Source organism: Scatophagus argus, chromosome 15 (assembly GCF_020382885.2).
Source record: "Scatophagus argus isolate fScaArg1 chromosome 15, fScaArg1.pri, whole genome shotgun sequence".
Taxonomy (NCBI): Eukaryota; Metazoa; Chordata; class Actinopteri; family Scatophagidae; genus Scatophagus; species Scatophagus argus.
In genome coordinates this window covers 4989269-5008443 of record NC_058507.1, presented here as the reverse complement: position 1 = coordinate 5008443, position 19175 = coordinate 4989269, and the positions used below count along the sequence as shown (strand labels likewise).

The window sequence follows — 19175 nt, the reverse complement described above, 5'->3', positions numbered from 1 at the left end:
AGACACTCTGAGGTTTTCTCACTTTCACTGCCCACGTCGCTTTTTGTTTTTGTACGTTGGTGTGTATTACTAATTCTTGTTTAAATACAGAAAATATTCATGTAATTGAGCAAAAGTTTGAACCAACACTTGTAAACAGGCAGGCAGTGGAGGTAAAACACCTCCTGCTTTTAAAATCAGCTGAATTAAAATACTGATGAACGCAGTCAAATTTTATTTTTTATGACACCAGTGAAATGCTCAGAGAGAAACATTTCACGTGCACCAACCACATAAACCATCAGGGATGAAACGCACAGCTTTAAATGTCCGAAGCCGCCGCTGTGTTTACGCTGGCATTAGAATAACACACAACTCATGGAGATGCATTGCATTTTCATAAACGTTATGTAGCGCATATGAGATTAAAATCTCCCTTTAAAATCTTCATAAAAGTCCTTACAGAATCAGTTTCCAGAAGTCGTCCAGCTGCCCCACAGATTTACAAAAGATTTACAGTTGGACCACAATATGACTCCGAGTTAAAAGCAATCGGACGTCCTCCGGTTTCTCTTAAAAATGATCCGTAAAGTGCAATGTCACAATAAAGTCGTAAAAGGCTTTAAGATTTCAATAAATATTCTCTGTACAACACTTGCACACACGCTGTTGAGCAGTCTGGGTTTGTGCTGGACGAGGTGAGTAGGAGTAGTGTTCGGTCCGGGCTGCTTTTGGCAGAGAGGAGTTCAGTTTCTGGAGTTTGTTGGTTGTGTAACGCGGTCGACTTCTCCAAATGTTACACCTGCGACTTTGTGCTTCTGTCTCCTTCTGCCCAGTATTCTTCTGACTGCATCTCCGTGAGTCGAGACACCGTCCTCTGGAAGGCAAATTTTTCCTCCTCTCCGCTGAAGATGGACAGACTGCTGGCTTCCTCCTGTAAAAACACAAATTATAAAGGTTAAATAGTTTTGTAAAACTCCAAATGCTAAGAGTGGAGGAGTTCTTACACCAATCTTAACTCTTCATCCTGAGTCTTTACGGACTTTCACCTTTCGATCTTCAGTCTTTACATGTTCACGCAGATATTTCTTTTACTGTGCCCTGGTTTTGACGCACCCATGCACTTTCTGTTTTATTTTTTTGTATTGATTTTTGTGTTGTTTGGTTTATTAATATTTTAATATTTGGCTCCTTAGTTATTTTTTTTGTTTGTTTGTTTTTTTTGCTGCATCTTATAGCTTTATCACCTGGCTGCTCAAAGTGGCGCCTGTGAGCAGCCAGGAAAGGCCAAAAAGATGCCAGATGTTAGCGAAAGAAACAACATAATTGGAAAACATTTATAAAGGCCTAATAAAAATCACTGTTTATGCTCTTAAGCGTTATCAGAGAGATAAGAGGAAACGAGGCAGAGAGAAAAACAATGTCCTTGGGGTGGACTTGAATTTTGTGCTTCAATTACATAATTTTGCACGGCGGTGAGACGATTTAACGCCGCAGCAAGAAGAAATCAGAACAAGAGAATTGGAGGAGTTGGATTAATAAAACGGTGCTTGATGTGAGGTTTATTTTTTTATCCCTGTTTGTCTATTTTATTAAATATTTAGCAGGATATCCCCAAAAAAACCCCTCAAATTTGGCGTAAAGTAAAATCTGTGGCTCCACAAATCCTGTGATTGATTGTATCGCCCAAACCAAACTGAGATGCGGGTGATTTACAGACTTACTTTGTTTAAAAGAAACCAAGCTGGTCCGGTTAGTTGAGTTTTTTCAGTGCACAGAACAAAGTGAGTTACTTATTTTCAGCTGTGTGTTTTTGTGTTTTAAGCTCCATTCACTGTCAGCCAGCAGCCTCAGACATCTTAAAACATTTATGACTGAAAGGACACACCCGACATGAAAAACTGGTTTAGAAGTGAAAACACAGTCGGAGCCCTTACCCTTTTCAGCCCCAGATCGTCCATCAGAATGTGGCTCTCGTCATGACCGTGATTGCCGTCATGTACAAAAATATCCTCCAGCGGGTGATCTGCGAGAATCACCACTCGCACCTGCAACAGCATTAAAGAATTAGAAATAATCCCAAACAAAAGGCTGAACTTTGGCGTTTTGGTTTGTGTAAAATGAGCATGCGGATAACAGCAGCGTACCTTGTGGTCGTAGAGGGCATCCACGAGCGTTATGAGCCGCCTGGCCTGGGTTTTCTTGTTCACCGTCAGCTGAGGAATGTGTCGGATAAAGATGGTGTCAAACAGCCTGGACATCTCCAGGTAGTCACTGGCCCCTAAAGGCTGAAACATTTACATTCACAACGTGCTTTGTGTTAATCAAGCATCAAAGTGTATGATGCTGGTTTAAGTTGCAACATTTTCCAGTTCCTGGGTTTGCTTTGTGCACTGGGGCACAGTCATGCTGGAATAGAAAAGGACCTTCAACAAACTGTTGCCACAAAGTTGGAAGCATAGCATTGTCCAAAATGTCTTGGTATGCTGAAGCATTAAGATTTCCCTTCACTGGAAGTCAGGGGCTGAGCCCAACGTCTGAACAACAGGTCCCGTCTGAATACCTTTGTCTATATATTGCATGTAATAAACCAGCTATAATTCAAATCTAAAGAACACACACATTTGTATTCACCATGTTGGAGTTCCATCGCTCACTAAGCGACACAACCTGCTTAAAAACAGAAATGTGTGAGAGACTTACTCTGTCACACAGCTCCTCAAACGTACAGTCTGCGATGGTCCCACATGCTTTGTTCAGACGCACTTTTCTGTTGTGAACGTTCAGAACTCGCGGCCGTGTTACTGTGGAGGAGGACAATAGTGTAAAGCACACCACATGCCACTAAAGTGATTACATTATACAGATCAATACCAGCTGCAGAATTAGGTCAAACATCTTTTAAAAGTCCACCTACTGTCATTCTGCTTAAAAGCCAGCTCATCAAACATCTTGTCTAGTGTCGCTTCTACATCAGGCTCGCTGGAGCTGCAGTTAATGTTGACACCGACACATCAAAAACACAAAACATCCAAACAACAGATCAAAATCTGGCTTGTAATGACTGATCTTTTTTACTTCATGGATTTCTTACAGGAAGTAGAGTTTTCCAGCAGAGGGTCGGCTCCTTTTGCGGTAATCAATCCCAGAATCCAGGCGAAGAGTTTGGCAATATTTCTGAACGTGAGAGACAAACGATTATTTTAAAACAAAAGGAAGACATTTTATTCTGCTTTTCTGCCAACATAAGTCTCTTTTCTTACCTGCAACACGGCGATAAAAGGCACGAAGTTGACTCTCTGCAGCCCGTTTTTATACAAGTCTGATGGAAAAGATTGGGCCATAAGTTGTTTTTTGCAGTTTTCCATTTACACTTCAAAAGTAAAGTGACTTTAAAAGCCCCGTTTAACACATTTTGTGTCTTGTTCTGTTTTGCTAATTTAACATACATTAAAAATTATGAACATTTTTTCACAACAGTCAGCATCATCCTTGACACTTTGTGGAGGCACATAGGAGGTATCCTAGATTTAACTGAATCCGATCAAAGCCGTGTTGCCTGGAGTCTGTATGCACATGAACTCAGACTGACTTAAAAAAAAAAAGAAAAAATGATGCTTCTCAATTCTTCTTCATTAAAAATGTGTTATAGGATGGAGATCAAAGACATGAAACGCTGAAGTCAACTGTGACAAAGTTGAGCAGCGAGAACAGATGCTGAAGGCAACAGCGCTTGTTACTGACCTTCAGGGGGACGATTAGAAGTGGCCACGACAACAACACCGTTCAGAAACAGATTCTCAAAAAGCTGCTTGAGGATCATGGCGTCAGCGATATCAGTGACCTGAAACGTGTGTTACAAATAAATCAGCTTGGGACAAAGCATTAGAGCAACACTGTTTTGGTTAATACTGTCAGTACCTGAAACTCATCGAAGCACAGGAGACAAGCCTCCTCGCTGATCTCCTCGGCTACTGGAGCGATGGGGTCATAGGATTTGGCCATTTTCCCTGCCTTCCTCTTCGGCATGCTCTGCTTCAACCGGTGGATCCCTGAAGACCACAAAGAGAGCAGAGATTACTCCTGACTGTAGGATAAGAATGAGTACAAGCGAATATGCGTGAATGTGAGAAACTGCAGATCTACACCTAACATGAACTGCAAAATACACAAACCACCACATTTTAAGTTTGGGGTGTAACTCATCAGTAAGTACATAAAAATACACAATGAGAGCAATTCGCTATGTATTTCTGTTTTTTCATTTCTAATTTTAGTTAACATCATAAAAGATTTATATCCCAGACAGGGAAATGACAGACTGGAGGTTTACTGGACAGAGCTTTGTCAGCAGCATGTACACATGATACATGTAAGTATTGCTTTAAATGGAACAAAACCAAAATGTGGTGGTTAAAACAGGAAGTATAAGCTCAGTCGTGAAGCGTCGGTTTCACAGCACTATAGAAATGAAAGCTTTATGATGCAATGAAATGCAACACAACTGTGACAATTTTGAGGCTTGCATTTCAAGTAAATTAATTAATAATTGAAAGAATGAATATGAATATGAATAAGAGAATTTGTTGCCCTTTGGTGGCAGCAACTCTGCCTCAAATGCAAATTTATAAATTTCATAATTATAAAATTGTAGACATAACAATAACCACTGCACATCAGGCTAAACTACATCATTTGCTGGATTTGAATAAACTTTTACTTATGCTAAACGTCATGGTGGAAAAACTGATCAGGGGTGTAAAGAAAGAAGAACTGCAACAAGGTGAGGACATGGGTTCAAATCCATAAGCACCACACACTAACAAAACTACAAAACAAGTGTTTGGAGCTGGGAAACTTTACGATGTGCAGAAAATTTCAAATCTGGCTTGATTTTTCTAAAACATCTGTCTTATGCTGGTGCATCCACATGCATTTTCTTTTTTAAGTATATTAGTTGTTTTTCTTCCCACTGCACCAAACAGCTGTTACAGCAACGTGCACATCTCCTCCATCACGCTGAACGCATTCACTTGTGCCTTCACTTACACATAACTGATTTGCCCCCTAGTGGCCGTTATGAGCAAAGAAAGCCAAAATATGACAACACTGAACTTTAGATTGACCCCCACTCCTTGGCTGTGATTAGAGCTCCACGTGTCTGACGCTGTGCATCCTCAGTACAAACATGAGGCAAACTCACTTTTATGCACGTCCAACATGAAGCCGTGGAAATGAACCCTCTTTTTCTTTTCAGTCTCAACATATGAATAAAACATGTCCATCACCATAGTTTTTCCTGTGCCTGAAACAATAAAAAGCATAAAATGTAAGGGAAGAAAAATCCAAAACACAAAATGTCAGAGAGATGGAATTTATGTTTGTAGCTTTCTTACCGACATCACCGAAGATGTAGTAACCTTTTGGAGGCTTTGGTTTGGTGAAAAACTAAAAGACATACATGCAAAAACAAATAATCCCAATATAAATAAATGTCCTCAGCATAATACAACAGCTAATCATCTTAAACTGTTAAAAATCATTCAACATGTGCATGTGATTCCCACACAAGTGAGTTTAGTAAAGCAACAAAAGGAACCAAGTTGATAAATGAAAGCATGAAGGGATCAGGAGTTTCTCTGGACCTTGGAGAAGATGGATGTCGGCGTGTTGCTGTATCCTCTGAGAGTTTTGTGGAGCTGCTCCAGTTTCTGCAGCACCGCTTTCTGGTGCTCATCCTCCCGCAGTGTCCCGTCTCTGATCAGCCCGTTGTAGTGATCCAGAGGGCCGCTGAACCCGGCAGCGGTGCTTACACCGCTGTCCTCCACCGCCTGCTGGGCCTTCACCGAGAAACCTTTATAAGTGATAACAACACAGGTAGGGGAAAGGTGGGCAAAAACGGGTCTACGGATGCGCAAAGTGTAAGATCGTGTCGCTGCTGCTGTGACGAGACGAAGACCAAAGGTTAGCAAGTGACAGCTAGTCTGACAGCTGACAGAGCAGGAGCTGTAAAAACAACAACGTCAGCCCGTACAGAATGCCAAATATATACGGTAAAACCAGGTTCACTTTAAAAGACTGTAAACTATAACAAACTATGTTAATTAAAAGCAGGGCGAGGTCGACTTTTCAGCAGAAATCAGCGTTACACCACCGGACAAACACTTTAAACACGACCACAATCGACACAAGTCACCAAAAAATTCGTCTCACCTCGTGTGCAGAGCTCTGTCAGAGATTTGGACAGCTTTCCCGAGGAATACCGCCCTGTCAAAAGACCCCTGAAGCAGACTGAACCTGAGGGTGACATCTTTGAAGACAGCGGTATGCACGCCGCCATCTTGGTTTCAAATTTCGCCGACGTAACTTTATTGACAAAAACATAACTAACAGAAGTGCGTCCTATTGTCAACCAGCAGGGGGCGAAATTTCATTCAATGTCATTCAAATAATAATACTGTACGCAATGTGGTAATAAAAATGGGTTTTAATGGTGCTGAAAAATCCAAAGCAAGACTGTCAAAATCAAACCGATTAAAAGTGCTTTACGTGGAAAATAAAAGACAGTACATAAAAATAAATTTAAATAAAAAAAAAATGTGGAAATATTTAACTTTATTTTAAAAGTGTAAGGTAACATATATATATGTAAACAAGCTAAAAAGGGAGAATAAATCACAGTGGAATGGGGGAGATGAAGAGTTTCAAAAGTATTAGGGAATTTCTGGAAAATGCAAGCTAGAATTTCACACAGCTCAATGTGACATCTTTTCTTTTTCATGTCTTGCCCAACAGTCCATAACCCAGATATATTTAGTAGTATCATATATAACAAAAAAAACCAGCAACTCCTTACATATGAGAAGCTGTAACTTCAAATATTTGCAATTTTCTGCCTAGAAAATGTTAAAATTATCGTTAATTTATCAAAATAATTATTTTTATTTTTCTGTCGATTGACACGTCAGTTAAACGCCCTTAAATGCATCATTACTACAAATCAACAGCTTACAAATATGTGTGGATAAATCACTTCTAGAACCCAGTAACACAGCTGGAAAACCACTGCAGGAATACAGAAGAATAACATTCAAACTTTCAGACTTCCCTATGAATATTCTCTTTATAATTAACAGCAGAAAGTCGGTCTAATTATACCTCCACAGCCCTGAGCAGACCAAACATGGCAGACGACCGACAGGGTGTTACAGGGCTTACAGGCTTGTTGCCATGACAACAGAGGAGCCTTTCTCCCCCTCTCTCTCTCTCTCTCTCTCTCTGTCTCTTTAATGCACACACACACACACACACGTACACACCACACTGTCACTCTCTCTCTGTCTGCCCCTGTTGTGTACACACACACACACACACACACACACACACACACACATACAGTATTACAGTGGAATCCGCCTTGCTTTGAGATCCGTGCTCTGCTACTGGAAGCAGGAAAAAATACAGGAAATACAGCAAGGAGCGTAGGGGACACTCCACATCTGTTTTGGATGGTGAGTGCCTGCCGACGGGGTTTAGTTTGTTTACATACTGCATCTATTGACAAATGTGCTTAAAATGGGATCCATTATGGACGTATAAATTGCTGTTTCTTGTTAGCTCTGCTGCAAGATGGGAGATATGGCACATGTTTTCTTTTCTCGCTTCTCCTTCTTCTTCTTCCTCTTCTTCTTCTTCCTTTTTTTTTAAAAAAAAAGGGATTAGGGTTAAAGCTGTCATCGTAATGGTAATTCATAGCTGGGTAGCCATGGTGAAGTCAATTTCCCCCTCCCTCTGCCACTGCTGAATGCATTAGTCTAATGAGATGTCTGCAGCCTGTGTGCCGAGCAGCAGCAGCAGCAGCAGCAGTAGTGTGTTAACCCAAAGGGGACGAGGAAAAACCCAAATACAGCAAGAGCAAGATGGCTTTCCCTGCATCGTAAGGGATTTAGCTTTATAGTCACCTTTAGGCTCCCGGGATTTAAGACAAAAGAGCTCGGCTTTCGGGCTTTAACAATAGAAGACAGCAGGTAATAGACACCCCCCTCCTGTCTGCCTCTCTCAGGTTTATTGGTGTATTATCAGTGCAGGATGGAGGTGCTGTTTCCCCCACGACTCATGCATGGCTGCCTTTTGTGTTGTTTGACTATTACGGTGCTTTGCTAAAAGCTGCTACTCTCACTGCATTGCTTTGCTGTGCATCCTGCAGCCTGTCAGTGTTTGGATGTTGCTGTTGTACACCTTAGCCAAGCCTTTCTGTATCCTCTGTATCCTGATGCTAGTGCTGCTCTTGAACATGTAGCTGCTGAGGCGGAGGAGGAGGATTAATGTGCAAGAAATGTGCATGTCTCTTTGCATTTCCGTAGCTTGAGCTCGGCGGTTGTTTCCTTTGTCTCCAGCTCCAAATGAGTGTACCTGCAGCAGCGGCACAGAAATCAGACGGCAACAACAGTGAAATGCAATCAGCTGCAGTGGCGCCCTCCTTCATCCCCAGCCAGTCGGGGAAGATACCGGGCAGGAAGAGAGGGAGACCCCCACTCCGCAATGTCGCCAAGATGGATTTTCCTAATCGTTACCCCGAGTCCCTTCCTCCCCTCAAAGTGCCAAAGAAGAGGGGGAGAAAGCCAGGATTCAAGGTCAGCTCGAAGGGAGGGGGGCACAGTGGGGATGAGATATGGTGTGTGAGTGCAGTGTGTTTAAAAATGCATGTGTACACAGAAAGGCACAGACACATGGGCTCCATGCCCTTCATATTTTGTGGGACCCAAACATAAGAGACACGATGGAAGTAGAAAACAGGAGGGAATGTCATTATTGTAGTTCATAAATATGTGTAACATGAAAACTACTGGTTTTCCAACACCACCCTCCTAGCATGATGAAGTAAACAAATGATGTGCCTGAAATAAACACAGGAATGCAACAACTTCTCCTGCAGCTCAAACCTAGGATGGTGATGACGCCGTTGGCTATCTCTCCACCCAGCAGCACCCCTGAACCTGACATGAGCTCCATCCCTCAGGATGCCGCCACCATCCCCCATTCTGCTACACCCCAGGTGCTCACAGGTGGGACACAGAACATAAAAGATCCAAATGGCGTTTTTGTCTTAACCATCCAATCCCAATTTGCTGATAGAATTACTAACATCCTCCTGTGTTTTCCCATCTATTAGTCTGTATCTACATCAACAAGCAGGCCAACACAGGTCCCAACCTGGACAGGAAGAAGATCCAGCAGCTCCCCGATCACTTCGGGCCTGACAGGCCCTCTGTGGTGCTCCAGCAGGCTGTCCAAGGCTGCATTGACAGCGCCTTCCAGCAGAAAACAGTGTTCACTCTCCTCACACAAGGCTACGGGGGAGAAAAAATATCAGGTGTTGTACAAAGACCTCCCTCAGGTGTTGCTTTCTATTTATTCAGTAGCTTTTTTTCTACTACTTTACCTGAGGTGGTACTGAGTAGAAATCATGCATTATTAACAGTTTAAATACCTAATTTGTGAGAAATTGCATCTAAGCTTTGGTTTCAAGCGCTGCGCCCCCCGTTTTGCTCTTCCAGCCACATTTGATGGGAAACAGCACCTTCTCAGCCTCCCCGTGGTGAACAGTATTGACTATGTGCTTCGTTTCCTGAAGAAGCTCTGCCGCAGCTTGCACTGTGAAAACCTCTTCAGTGATGAGCCCATTACCCAGCACAGTGGTGGCTCCTACCAGTCAGATGGTACTTCTAAATTTTCTGCCTGTCTAACAGAAGCTTCCATTCCATGTAAGGAAGTTCTCTGAGTTAATTTTCTAATCTTGTCTTCAGCTGAGACATCCGTGGCCGAGGACTACCATTTAGACCAGTCTGAGGGCAAGCGCTACTCTGTGGATCCCGGCGATTCTGCTTTCAGCTCCATAAGCTCGTCCTACTCGCCAAAGTCCTCCTACGGGTTTCGTTCGTCACAGCAGTTCTCCAACGGCTCGGCCTCCATGAACTTGTGCCGGCAGTCCTCGACCAGCCCAAACATGTTCCCAGAGAGCAACAGGACAGGTGGGAAGCTGTGGACAGACAAAACCATGATTGCTTCCATGTATATCTGTCTGAGGTACCAAAGTAAAGTTCCTTTATTTCCTTAATTTTTTTATATTTAGGTTACAATGCATCTTCAGAGTCCCAAGAGTCCAAGGCTCCGCCCAACAAGGACCCATCCACCTGGTCTGTGGAAGATGTTGTGTGGTTCATCAGGGATGCAGACCCCCATGCTCTCGGCCCCCATGCAGACATCTTTAGGAAACATGTAAGTTTGTTTTCCATTGTGTCTTGTGACAAGCTGCTTTGTCTGGTCACCGATTTCTTGCTGATTTGTGACCAGTTTCTTCTTCTTCTGCTTCACTCAGGAGATCGATGGAAATGCGTTGTTGCTCCTGAAGAGTGACATGATCATGAAGTACCTCGGACTGAAGCTGGGGCCGGCCTTGAAGCTTTGCTACCACATCGACAAACTAAAGCAGACTAAGTTCTGAAACATTTCAACAATCACTTCCTCCCCTTGAATCCAACAGTACATTTGAAACATCAGATTCTGCAGGCTTAACGAGCCTCACTTCCTTTAGAATCCCAAAAAGTAAGATGCATCAAAACCTTTTTTTCTGCCATAAAAATTAACTAAGAAAGAGACACACAAAGAATGAAATATTTAATTAATGGGCAAATATAACTTTATCTTCAGTCTTTTACAGCTATTATAAGAGTAGCATCCATCTTTATTGTGACATTATAAGGTTAGCATAAATGTTAGCTTCTCCAACAAGCTAACAACACCTGCAGTTTGTGTAACTTCAAACATTTTGAAACTTCTTTCATGATTAACACTCTATGAGAAAGATGATTTAACTAGTTTTCAACTGTTTTCATAACTGTTTTTGGCCAACTGGGGGCAGCAGAAACAAGATGTAAACATAACATTGACACATTACCGCATTTTAAGTTGATTGTTGTGAGCAAAAAGCTAATTTACACATCCTGCAGTCACAGAGAAACATCATCACTCAAATGTAGTCGTGTTTGTGTCTACCTGAAAAATGCACGTCCGATATTCACCCTCGTTTAGCGCTGTTTTCTTACCAACTTCCGAGGGGAAATATCTGGCTCTTTAGCTGCTAAATGCTCCACTATGTACTAGACAGCAGCTTTGTCTGTCTGATGTTTGGTGCTGAACGGGTTGCATTCATTGGGTTTTTAGAACTTTTTCATTGAAAACAGTTGCCTGCAATGAGAGCTTTGAGAATGAACCAAAACAGTAAATTTGTGGTCTAGAGTCTGAACTCTGACAGTCTGGTTCAATAAAGAGTGGAAAAGAGCACTAATGGAAGTGATGCACCTTATATCTGGCACCCGTTACACACCCTTTACCTGGGCTCCCCAGATGTGAGGTTCGTAGTTGGACCCTCGTTACATTTTGCCAACAATTTTCATGATGTCATGTAGTAGTAATCACAACTTCACCCCTCTTTTTCCTCTGTCTCCTCTGACTTACTTCTTATACTTTGGGCAGAGATTTTAAACTGAAAACCATCAGATTGTGGAATGCATCTATCATACACGTTACCATAATGTAATGGGTTAAAAACGGATGGTACAAGAAAAATCTCACAGACCTTCCCAAGCAGCACATCTGTCTGCTGCATGCAGATTTCAATATATATACTGTATATTCATCATCTGACAAGAAATGTATAACACAAAACACTTTATACCTTAAACTTTCACTTTGTCAAACCTCACTATAGGATCTTGTTTACTCTACCAAGCTGAAAACATATCTATACCTGTACTGAAAAATGGTGCGTTAAATACTACACTGCTTTTTTGATTGAGAGATTTAGAAAATCATTTTGATACTATTTTTTCGCATTACTGTGTAACAAAAAAAAGAGTAAAGTTCCCATTGGATTCATCTCTTTTTATTATAATTTTAATATTAACAAACAGTATAATCTAAACAAAAACAAACAGCCTACATAGAAAGACAGTAGCTCTCTTGTTGATATATATAAAGAAAAATTACAGCATTGTGAACGTGATATATTTATGTTTCTATATGCAAGATTGTTACATGCCAATTATCTCCATAGGCTCCTCATGTATACTCATATGAACTTTTTTTGAAATTCATATGTTTCTATGTTTTTATCGAGCACCAGTGTGATACAGAAGCAGTCAAAACACACTAAACACCCAAATGTTACACTGAGAAAACCGAAAAGGCCATGTAAATGGGTATATAATATAGTATTGCTTTTGTATACCACTTTTGGTGTACAGTATGCATCCTTTTTTAATCAATTAACCTTTGTAAGTGAATGCTGCTGTAAAGATATTACATGTAAGCCATGCCTAGTGAGATCAAGCTGAGGTGTTTTATTTTGAAAATCACTATGAATAAGAGTTTTAGAGAAAGCTGAGTGGATCAGTACTCTATGCCGGTGCTAAAGTTATCATGTATTTAACTGTTTGCCTTTGTGTTTGTGAGATGTAAAGGAAACCCTATGTGTATACAGTACTGTATGTGAGTATTAAATTAAGAAACCAATTAATCAGAGATTTGTGTGTGAACCAGACTTTTTATTTCCCCATTTTAGTGTCGATCCTGACCTGGCAGGATGCAGCTTTTATAAAAGTTAGTGAGAAATTTAAACTCCAGAAAGTCCAGATTTGGATGTGGGTCCACACATCCGAGAATCACTTTAGCTGGGGGGCTCATCTGTGCTTCAAAACACACGATTTAACAAAGGTGACCTATATCTGTGGCTCCAAAATTGGTCTCCGCCAGGGGTCCTAATCGGGGCTCTCATGGGGCCCACATAAATCACGATTTCACTCTAACAGCCCACATTACATCATATAATTCTGGCCAAATTCACACAAAACTGCAAACCTTTGGGGATATTATTTGGAGGTCCTTGAGACCTGTAGGTTATCACAACTGAGTCATGGTGATGTAAGGGTCAATGCACTCAAGGGCCACAAGGACAAAAGCAAGCTGCTGGGCCTCCTTTATCCCCTTCTCCTCAAATATTACTTCACCTCAGGTTTACTGTGTAACATTAATTAATTTATTTATTCATTTCCTTATTTATTAACTATCAACATTAAGCTAACTTTCAGTTAGCTTGGCACAAACACTGGCAACAAAATGAAACAGCTAGTTTAGCTCTGTCCAAAAATCCTCCTACTAGTGCCTCTAAAGCTGACTAACACATTAAATCTTTGTTTAATATGCACTAAAGCTAATGTGTATAAACAACATTGTCTCAGACTATTCCTTGGCCAGGAGAAGTTACTCTCTGGAGGTTACTTGCCTGGAAACTGCTTGCAGCCAAGGATACACCAGTTTGTCACTATGCTAGCTGTTTCCCCTTGTCTTTAAGCCAAGCTAAGCTAAGCTAAGCTAACTAGCAACTGGCTGTGATTTCATATTTACTGTACAGAAATGAGAGTAATATCAATCAACTCTTGACAAGAGTTTTTTTTTATATAAAAGCTTAACAGGTTAATTTCTTTCAAAATGATCTTACTATAGTCAAATGTACATACAGTTAGGAGTCGTTCCCTCTGCCATTAGCCGTCAAAAGACCCCTTGATTCAGCAGGAGGAGATGGGGCCATTGTGCCACAGGATGAGGACTGTGGATTTTGTCCCTCATCTCTTACCGTGATCAGAAAGGGATTTCTCCAGAGCCGGTAGGCAACAATTTTATCTTCTGACAGAGTGAAGAAGGAGCCTGGAGATTCGCTCTTGACCTTGAGGACACATGAAGACGGCCAGGAGAAATGGCTGAAAGCTCTGTAAAGGTTTAAACCTCTATACTGGAAGATGAAACTTAAAGATAATTGTGGAACAACCATATGAATGAAATATATGTTTTTTAAAAAATTAAAAAATGCAATAACCTTTCGGCGTGTGGTCAAAACCTTCTGAGGGATCAAAATCTTCTTCACTTCCAGCTCTGACCATGTAAACACGAGGCTCTTATGGGGGCCCCTTGGTTGATTATCCAGCCTTGATTTTAGCAGTTAAACTCCATCATGCTTCCAAATGCCACTTCCAATAACCGCAGGACTAGCGACCAGTCCCTGTGAAATATTTGCTCAGATTCACAAATTAACAACACAATCTTGAGCACTCTTTACACACACACACAGAATTGTTTATTTCCCGGTTATGAAATTGCAGGCTGACCATCCTCATCACGATGAAGGATCCGGTTATAACGTAACAGGATCCAGCTGAACCCAAAGCGAGCGCCAGAGCAACAGTGAACTTATTATCAGGCTGTGATGCACACGGGTGACGCCGCGCTCCTGTAGTCGCATAACCAAAGACTGGCGTGGGATCGGTCCCTGCTGCGCCTCAACTGGAATAACGTCGGAATATCCAGAAATTTCATTAGAGGGTGTTTTTTTTAAAGGAGGCGAGCGGTGTTGAAATTAATCCATTTCGGGCAAACGTTTCCACCAGAAGAGGGTTTTCTGTACTTTGCAGAAGCCAGAGCAGATTTATTCCGATATTCACCAAATATAGGCTGTAATAAGGTAAGTAGTGGTTGCCAGCAGATGTTCGTGTCATGTGTTAAGGTTTTTTTTCCACATTACAGATGCGGCGAGCGGTTTATGTATACGTGAACGTCGCGCATTATTTTTTTCCACATTTTCCATTTGTTTGAATGAATGGGATCGAGCAGAGGGGTTGGCACACGGGCACCTGCGCATCCCTTAAAATAAAACCACTGCGTTTTGCCTGGAAACAACCAGAAAAAAAAATCAGAAATAAGACAGCGAGGGATCATTTGACGAATTAACGTCAAGATTCGCGCAATTAGTTGCCTTTTATGCGCACGTAATGTGGCTTTGCATTGGCACCGAGGGACAGACAGAGAGATGTCTTTTGTTTTTTTTATTTGGTTATGAAATTTTGACACGTTTTCTCGCCCCGATGCGCATGCAAAGATGTCATTAGGTGCAGGATGGTGGGATCTAATCTGAGAATACTCTCACTGCGTCGTTTCCATCGGAATGCAGCAGCAGCTCCCTCTTTGCTCTCACAGGAGGCGGTTAGCTTTAATGGCATTAACTCGGATGTCATTGCCCAAAGCGTGAAATAAAACAGCATCGGTTGGAATCTGTTTGGGCCGAAGGAGTCGTTCATACCTGTGGCCTGTGCGGCACGAGGCGGGCATTTCTCTAAAACACCGCAGTTACATGATGTCGAGCCGTGTTCTCAGCTCGGCGCTCCGTGAAACAGTTCCGTTTTGTCATCTTCCTGCAAAAATGTTTGTCCTCAAGGTCATTGACTGTAGCCCATTTTAGAGATGAAACCCAAAGTCGGTTCCTATAATTACCAGTCATGCTCGGCAAGATTGGCTATATGACAAGCAGCGGGCGCACATTAAAGGCTGTGGTTTGCACTGATTTTGGCTGCAGCCCACATTTCTGCTGTTTGTTGTGGAAGGCCCGAGCCAATGCAGTGCTGTGTGGTGGAGCTGTCCAGCCTGCTGTCATGCTGCTGCTGCTGCTGCAGGGATGTGGACCATATGTTGGTCTCAAGTGGTGGAGCTTTCCCACAATGTGCCTGGTGTTTGGATATGCAAATATTATTCTGCTTTCTCATTTGTTAAATTATGTATTGAGAACTGACGCATTCTTGGCCACTTAATGTCATTTGCCACAGCATGAGTCAATAATTGATGAATCCGGGGCTTCTGACAGGCTGCTCTGGTACAGTCGCTCAAGTTTTCGTGAATGTTACCGAGGCCCTTCAGTGTGGATTGTGAACTAATCCAGGCTGATTTGGTCTGCGAATTGCCCACAACTGGCTTAAACACTATATTGTATACAGACCACGCAGTTATAAGCTATAGTCCCTGCTGATCCAGATTACAGCCGGCCAGCTTTATGCTCCTGCATCCTCACTCAGGTCTCTGGATTTAGTGCAGCGGTGCCTCTCGGACAGCCAAGCACAGGCTTTGTTGTCGTTGTCAGGTTATAGGACAGTGTTCGCAATGGAAACTTGATAGCAGCGATCGAACATTTGATGAACTGGAACTGCTCTGACAGTGATGATCCAGGTCAGTGCTGCACGGGCCACAGACTGGCACAAGCAGGCTGAAGGGACGGAAATAGAACACGAGCACCAGGGAAATATTTGCTGCTATTCCCCCCCCCCATCCCACCCCACAAAACACACATTTTTACTCTCTGTACTCATGTTTGAAGCTGTTTTCTCTGCTGTGCTATAGAGATTTTCATACTGCCATCGCTCAAGCATAGATAAATGCATTATTCACGTGTACTTGCACCACAGGAACCATGGGAAAGCAGAACAGCAAGCTGACTCCCGAGGTGATGGAGGATCTGGTGAAGAGCACAGAGTTTAATGAACATGAGCTGAAGCAGTGGTACAAAGGCTTCCTGAAGGACTGCCCCACTGGCAGGCTGAATCTGGAGGAGTTCCAGCAGCTTTATGTCAAGGTTTGTGCGGACCGCTGCCTCTCTTCTTTAGTTTTTAGAGTTTTCTGTCTGAAACCCGAATCATAAAAGTGGTGCTATTGCTGCTAAGCTTTTGTAAAACTTGGGTGGAGTTATTGTGCACATCTCTCCCACATTTGCAGTTCTTCCCGTATGGCGATGCATCAAAATTTGCACAACACGCCTTCAGAACCTTTGACAAAAATGGAGACGGGACCATCGATTTCCGAGAGTTCATCTGTGCACTGTCCATCACGTCCCGTGGTAGTTTTGAGCAGAAACTCAACTGGGCCTTCAACATGTATGACCTGGATGGTGACGGCAAAATCACCAGAGTGGAGATGCTGGAGATAATCGAGGTAGGGGATTATCGAGTCATTATGCTTTCGCTCATCAGGGCTCTGGCTCCAGGGTTTTTTGTTGTTGTTGCTATTATCAGCCTCCTGCACACCTGCAATGCCTTAAGTGCAGAGGCGCTTGTGTAACTAGAAAACTGCAGTTGTATTGAGTTACAATGTGCCATTTCTGGAAACACAATCAGTACAGTAAATCTGATATGCCTTTGTGATATCGGAGCATATTGACAGTTCATGTAGTGATCAATGCGCTTCATTCCAAAGCGTCAGCATCGGTGGTTCCCACCCTCTTTTGTTGGACTCTCTAACGAACTGTTTGTTCTGTATTTTAACTAACATTTTTAACTATTTATTGTTACTGTTAGCAAACTGTTTTAGCTGTTTATTCAACTTCAACGTTTTACACCATTGATCCATTAGCCAGAGCTGTCTCAGATTGATGGCAGCTTACGTTATTGTAAATTAACCCTTAGCATCACACTAGTTTGTAATCCTATTGTACTTTACTCAAACATGTCAAATGCATTAAAAAAAAAATTAACTAAATCATAATTTCATCCTTTTTGTTTAGTTTTAGTTCATTCAGTTTGGTTGAATTGATTGGTTTAGTGTTCTGTGTACTCAACAACAGGTCGTGGTACCTCCTGTGTACCCCTTAGGTTAGGAATTACCAAAATATCTTTATGAGCACATGTGGGCTTCACTGGATTACATAAGAGACGATCCTCAAGCTAATTTCCCACTGCGCTTCACCCACAGGCTATCTACAAAATGGTGGGCACCGTGATCATGATGAAGATGAATGAGGATGGTTTGACACCAGAGCAGAGGGTGGACAAGATCTTCAGCAAAATGGATAAGAACAACGATGACCAGATCTCATTGGAGGAGTTCAAAGAGGCGGCGAAGAGCGACCCGTCCATCGTGCTCCTGTTGCAGTGTGACATGCAGAAGTGAGCCGTCCCTCCCTCGTCTGTAATCCACACACACACTGGACAGCAGCACACGTTTTAATGTCTCATTAGGTTCTCTGCCATTTCCACAGGAAAACAACAAAAAAAAACAATGCTTGGACTATTTTTCAATGGACTCGCTTCTTGTGGTCGTATGCATGAGAATGTCAAAAGCTGAATAATTTTGAATATAGCTATAAGATATCATACATTTCTATTTCAAAACATGCCAATGTGATTTGTGCACAGTAACCCTATACATTCTCATTCAACCTTAGCTTGTATATCAGTGGAGCACTGCATTAAATTATGTTCCTGCAGTATTTAGGATCCCCAGTGTTGACTGCTGCAACTACTGTACGCTTTACATAATAGTAACAAAACAATAATTCCTATGATAATTGTAACTGTCTCTACTATCCAGACTTGTTGAGCTCTTGGAGAATAGAGAGGCTCCTGTCTGTTCCAGGTGTTTTCACATGATGGAACCAAGAAGAGTAGGTTCTTTGCATGCATATATTATGTGTCAAAAAAATATAATCTCTTACCTTTTACATCTTTAGGTGGTTATAAAAGAGAAACCCTCCGGAAATTCATTTAGTATTGTTGCATGGGATGTACAGTACGTGATTCATCAAGACTTTCATTAGTTCACCTCCAGTAACGTGGGAGCATGCTTCCCTCCATTTGATACACATGTATGTGCGACACTTGAGTTTTTGAAAGATGTTTGGGTTGCAGTTGTGAGCTAAGCTCTGAGGAAGAGCTTTCACATAAATATTGTATTATGTTTTACTTCAGTGACTTCTGGGAAGAGGAGAAATGTATTTATGGAGCAGAATTCCTTTCATGAATTTAATGTACTGCTGCTGCTTAATCTAGAGGAAAAGGCCAAAATTGCAGCTGTCATCATGCGCAGTACTCATGCATTATTCCCCCGCAATGATCCAAAATTGGCTTATTTTCCAGGCTGCTTATTTGATTTAGACTTAAATAACTGAACTCAGTACATATCAACATGTTTACAGAAAAGGAAGAGCACTGCAAATGGAGCACAGTCTTGGCTTTTGACCTTACTGCTGGGAGCTCGCTCTCTTGGCCGGGGACCTTATATGAGGGGCTCCATCTTCCAATGCAGCAAAAAAAAGGGGGGGTGGGGTGGGGAAAGCCTCACATATGTTTACTGGACACACTGCATTCCTACATCTAAAACTTTTTTTGTAAAGGAGAAACTTTTTATTGAAAGGTCTCATCTTCTAATTATTCTGTTTGCAACAATCATCAAAGATGCAGGACCCTCAACAGAGGTGCTTGACAAAGCTTTTGAAAGAGCGTTTCGGTGTGAGGCGGCAGTTGGGTGAAGATGATGATGATGCGGGA

At 42.0% G+C, this 19175-nt stretch overlaps 3 protein-coding genes across 5 annotated transcripts; 2 read left to right on the top strand and 1 right to left on the bottom strand.

Moving 5' to 3' along the window:
* Nucleotides 1-191: 191 nt before the first annotated feature.
* Nucleotides 192-6351, bottom strand: afg1la (AFG1 like ATPase a). The gene is made up of 13 exons (XM_046412832.1): nt 6193-6351; nt 5625-5833; nt 5376-5427; nt 5183-5284; nt 3901-4031; nt 3724-3823; nt 3243-3301; nt 3074-3156; nt 2897-2967; nt 2683-2783; nt 2127-2267; nt 1917-2027; nt 192-913 (listed from the first exon to the last, which is right to left on the bottom strand). Exons 1-13 carry the CDS (start codon nt 6317-6319, stop codon nt 776-778), a joined length of 1425 nt encoding a protein of 474 aa, XP_046268788.1. The 5' UTR covers nt 6320-6351; the 3' UTR covers nt 192-775.
* A 344-nt stretch (nt 6352-6695) lies between these two features.
* LOC124071838 (sex comb on midleg-like protein 4) lies at nt 6696-12561 on the top strand. Of its 3 annotated transcripts, none has more exons than XM_046412828.1 (8): nt 6696-7490; nt 8376-8612; nt 8915-9044; nt 9152-9352; nt 9537-9698; nt 9786-10010; nt 10112-10257; nt 10358-12561. In XM_046412828.1, the coding sequence occupies exons 1-8, from the start codon at nt 7269-7271 to the stop codon at nt 10481-10483; spliced, it is 1449 nt and encodes a 482-aa protein (XP_046268784.1). In that variant the 5' UTR covers nt 6696-7268; the 3' UTR covers nt 10484-12561. The 3 variants fall into 3 exon arrangements, with proteins under 3 accessions (XP_046268784.1, XP_046268785.1, XP_046268786.1); XM_046412829.1 differs by lacking the exon at nt 6696-7490 and adding an exon at nt 7527-8006; XM_046412830.1 differs by lacking the exon at nt 6696-7490 and having other exon boundaries at nt 8058-8612.
* A 1488-nt stretch (nt 12562-14049) lies between these two features.
* Nucleotides 14050-18936, top strand: vsnl1b (visinin-like 1b). The gene is made up of 4 exons (XM_046412870.1): nt 14050-14554; nt 16323-16489; nt 16630-16845; nt 17602-18936. Exons 2-4 carry the CDS (start codon nt 16328-16330, stop codon nt 17797-17799), a joined length of 576 nt encoding a protein of 191 aa, XP_046268826.1. The 5' UTR covers nt 14050-14554; nt 16323-16327; the 3' UTR covers nt 17800-18936.
* Nucleotides 18937-19175: the final 239 nt, after the last annotated feature.

Excerpts from the sequence above, each read along its gene's own strand:
- afg1la (XM_046412832.1), bottom strand. The coding sequence starts at position 6,319 with ATGGCGGCGTGCATACCGCTGTCTTCAAAGATGTCACCCTCAGGTTCA. Across the intron at positions 5,285-5,375 it reads CTACATCTTCGGTGATGTCG|GCACAGGAAAAACTATGGTG; the intron begins GTAAGAAAGCTA and ends TTATTGTTTCAG. Across the intron at positions 3,824-3,900 it reads TGTGCTTCGATGAGTTTCAG|GTCACTGATATCGCTGACGC; the intron begins GTACTGACAGTA and ends CACACGTTTCAG.
- LOC124071838 (XM_046412828.1), top strand. The coding sequence starts at position 7,269 with ATGCACACACACACACACACACGTACACACCACACTGTCACTCTCTCT. Across the intron at positions 9,699-9,785 it reads TGGCTCCTACCAGTCAGATG|CTGAGACATCCGTGGCCGAG; the intron begins GTACTTCTAAAT and ends TCTTGTCTTCAG. Across the intron at positions 10,258-10,357 it reads CAGACATCTTTAGGAAACAT|GAGATCGATGGAAATGCGTT; the intron begins GTAAGTTTGTTT and ends TGCTTCACTCAG.
- vsnl1b (XM_046412870.1), top strand. The coding sequence starts at position 16,328 with ATGGGAAAGCAGAACAGCAAGCTGACTCCCGAGGTGATGGAGGATCTG. Across the intron at positions 16,490-16,629 it reads TCCAGCAGCTTTATGTCAAG|TTCTTCCCGTATGGCGATGC; the intron begins GTTTGTGCGGAC and ends CCACATTTGCAG. Across the intron at positions 16,846-17,601 it reads AGATGCTGGAGATAATCGAG|GCTATCTACAAAATGGTGGG; the intron begins GTAGGGGATTAT and ends CTTCACCCACAG.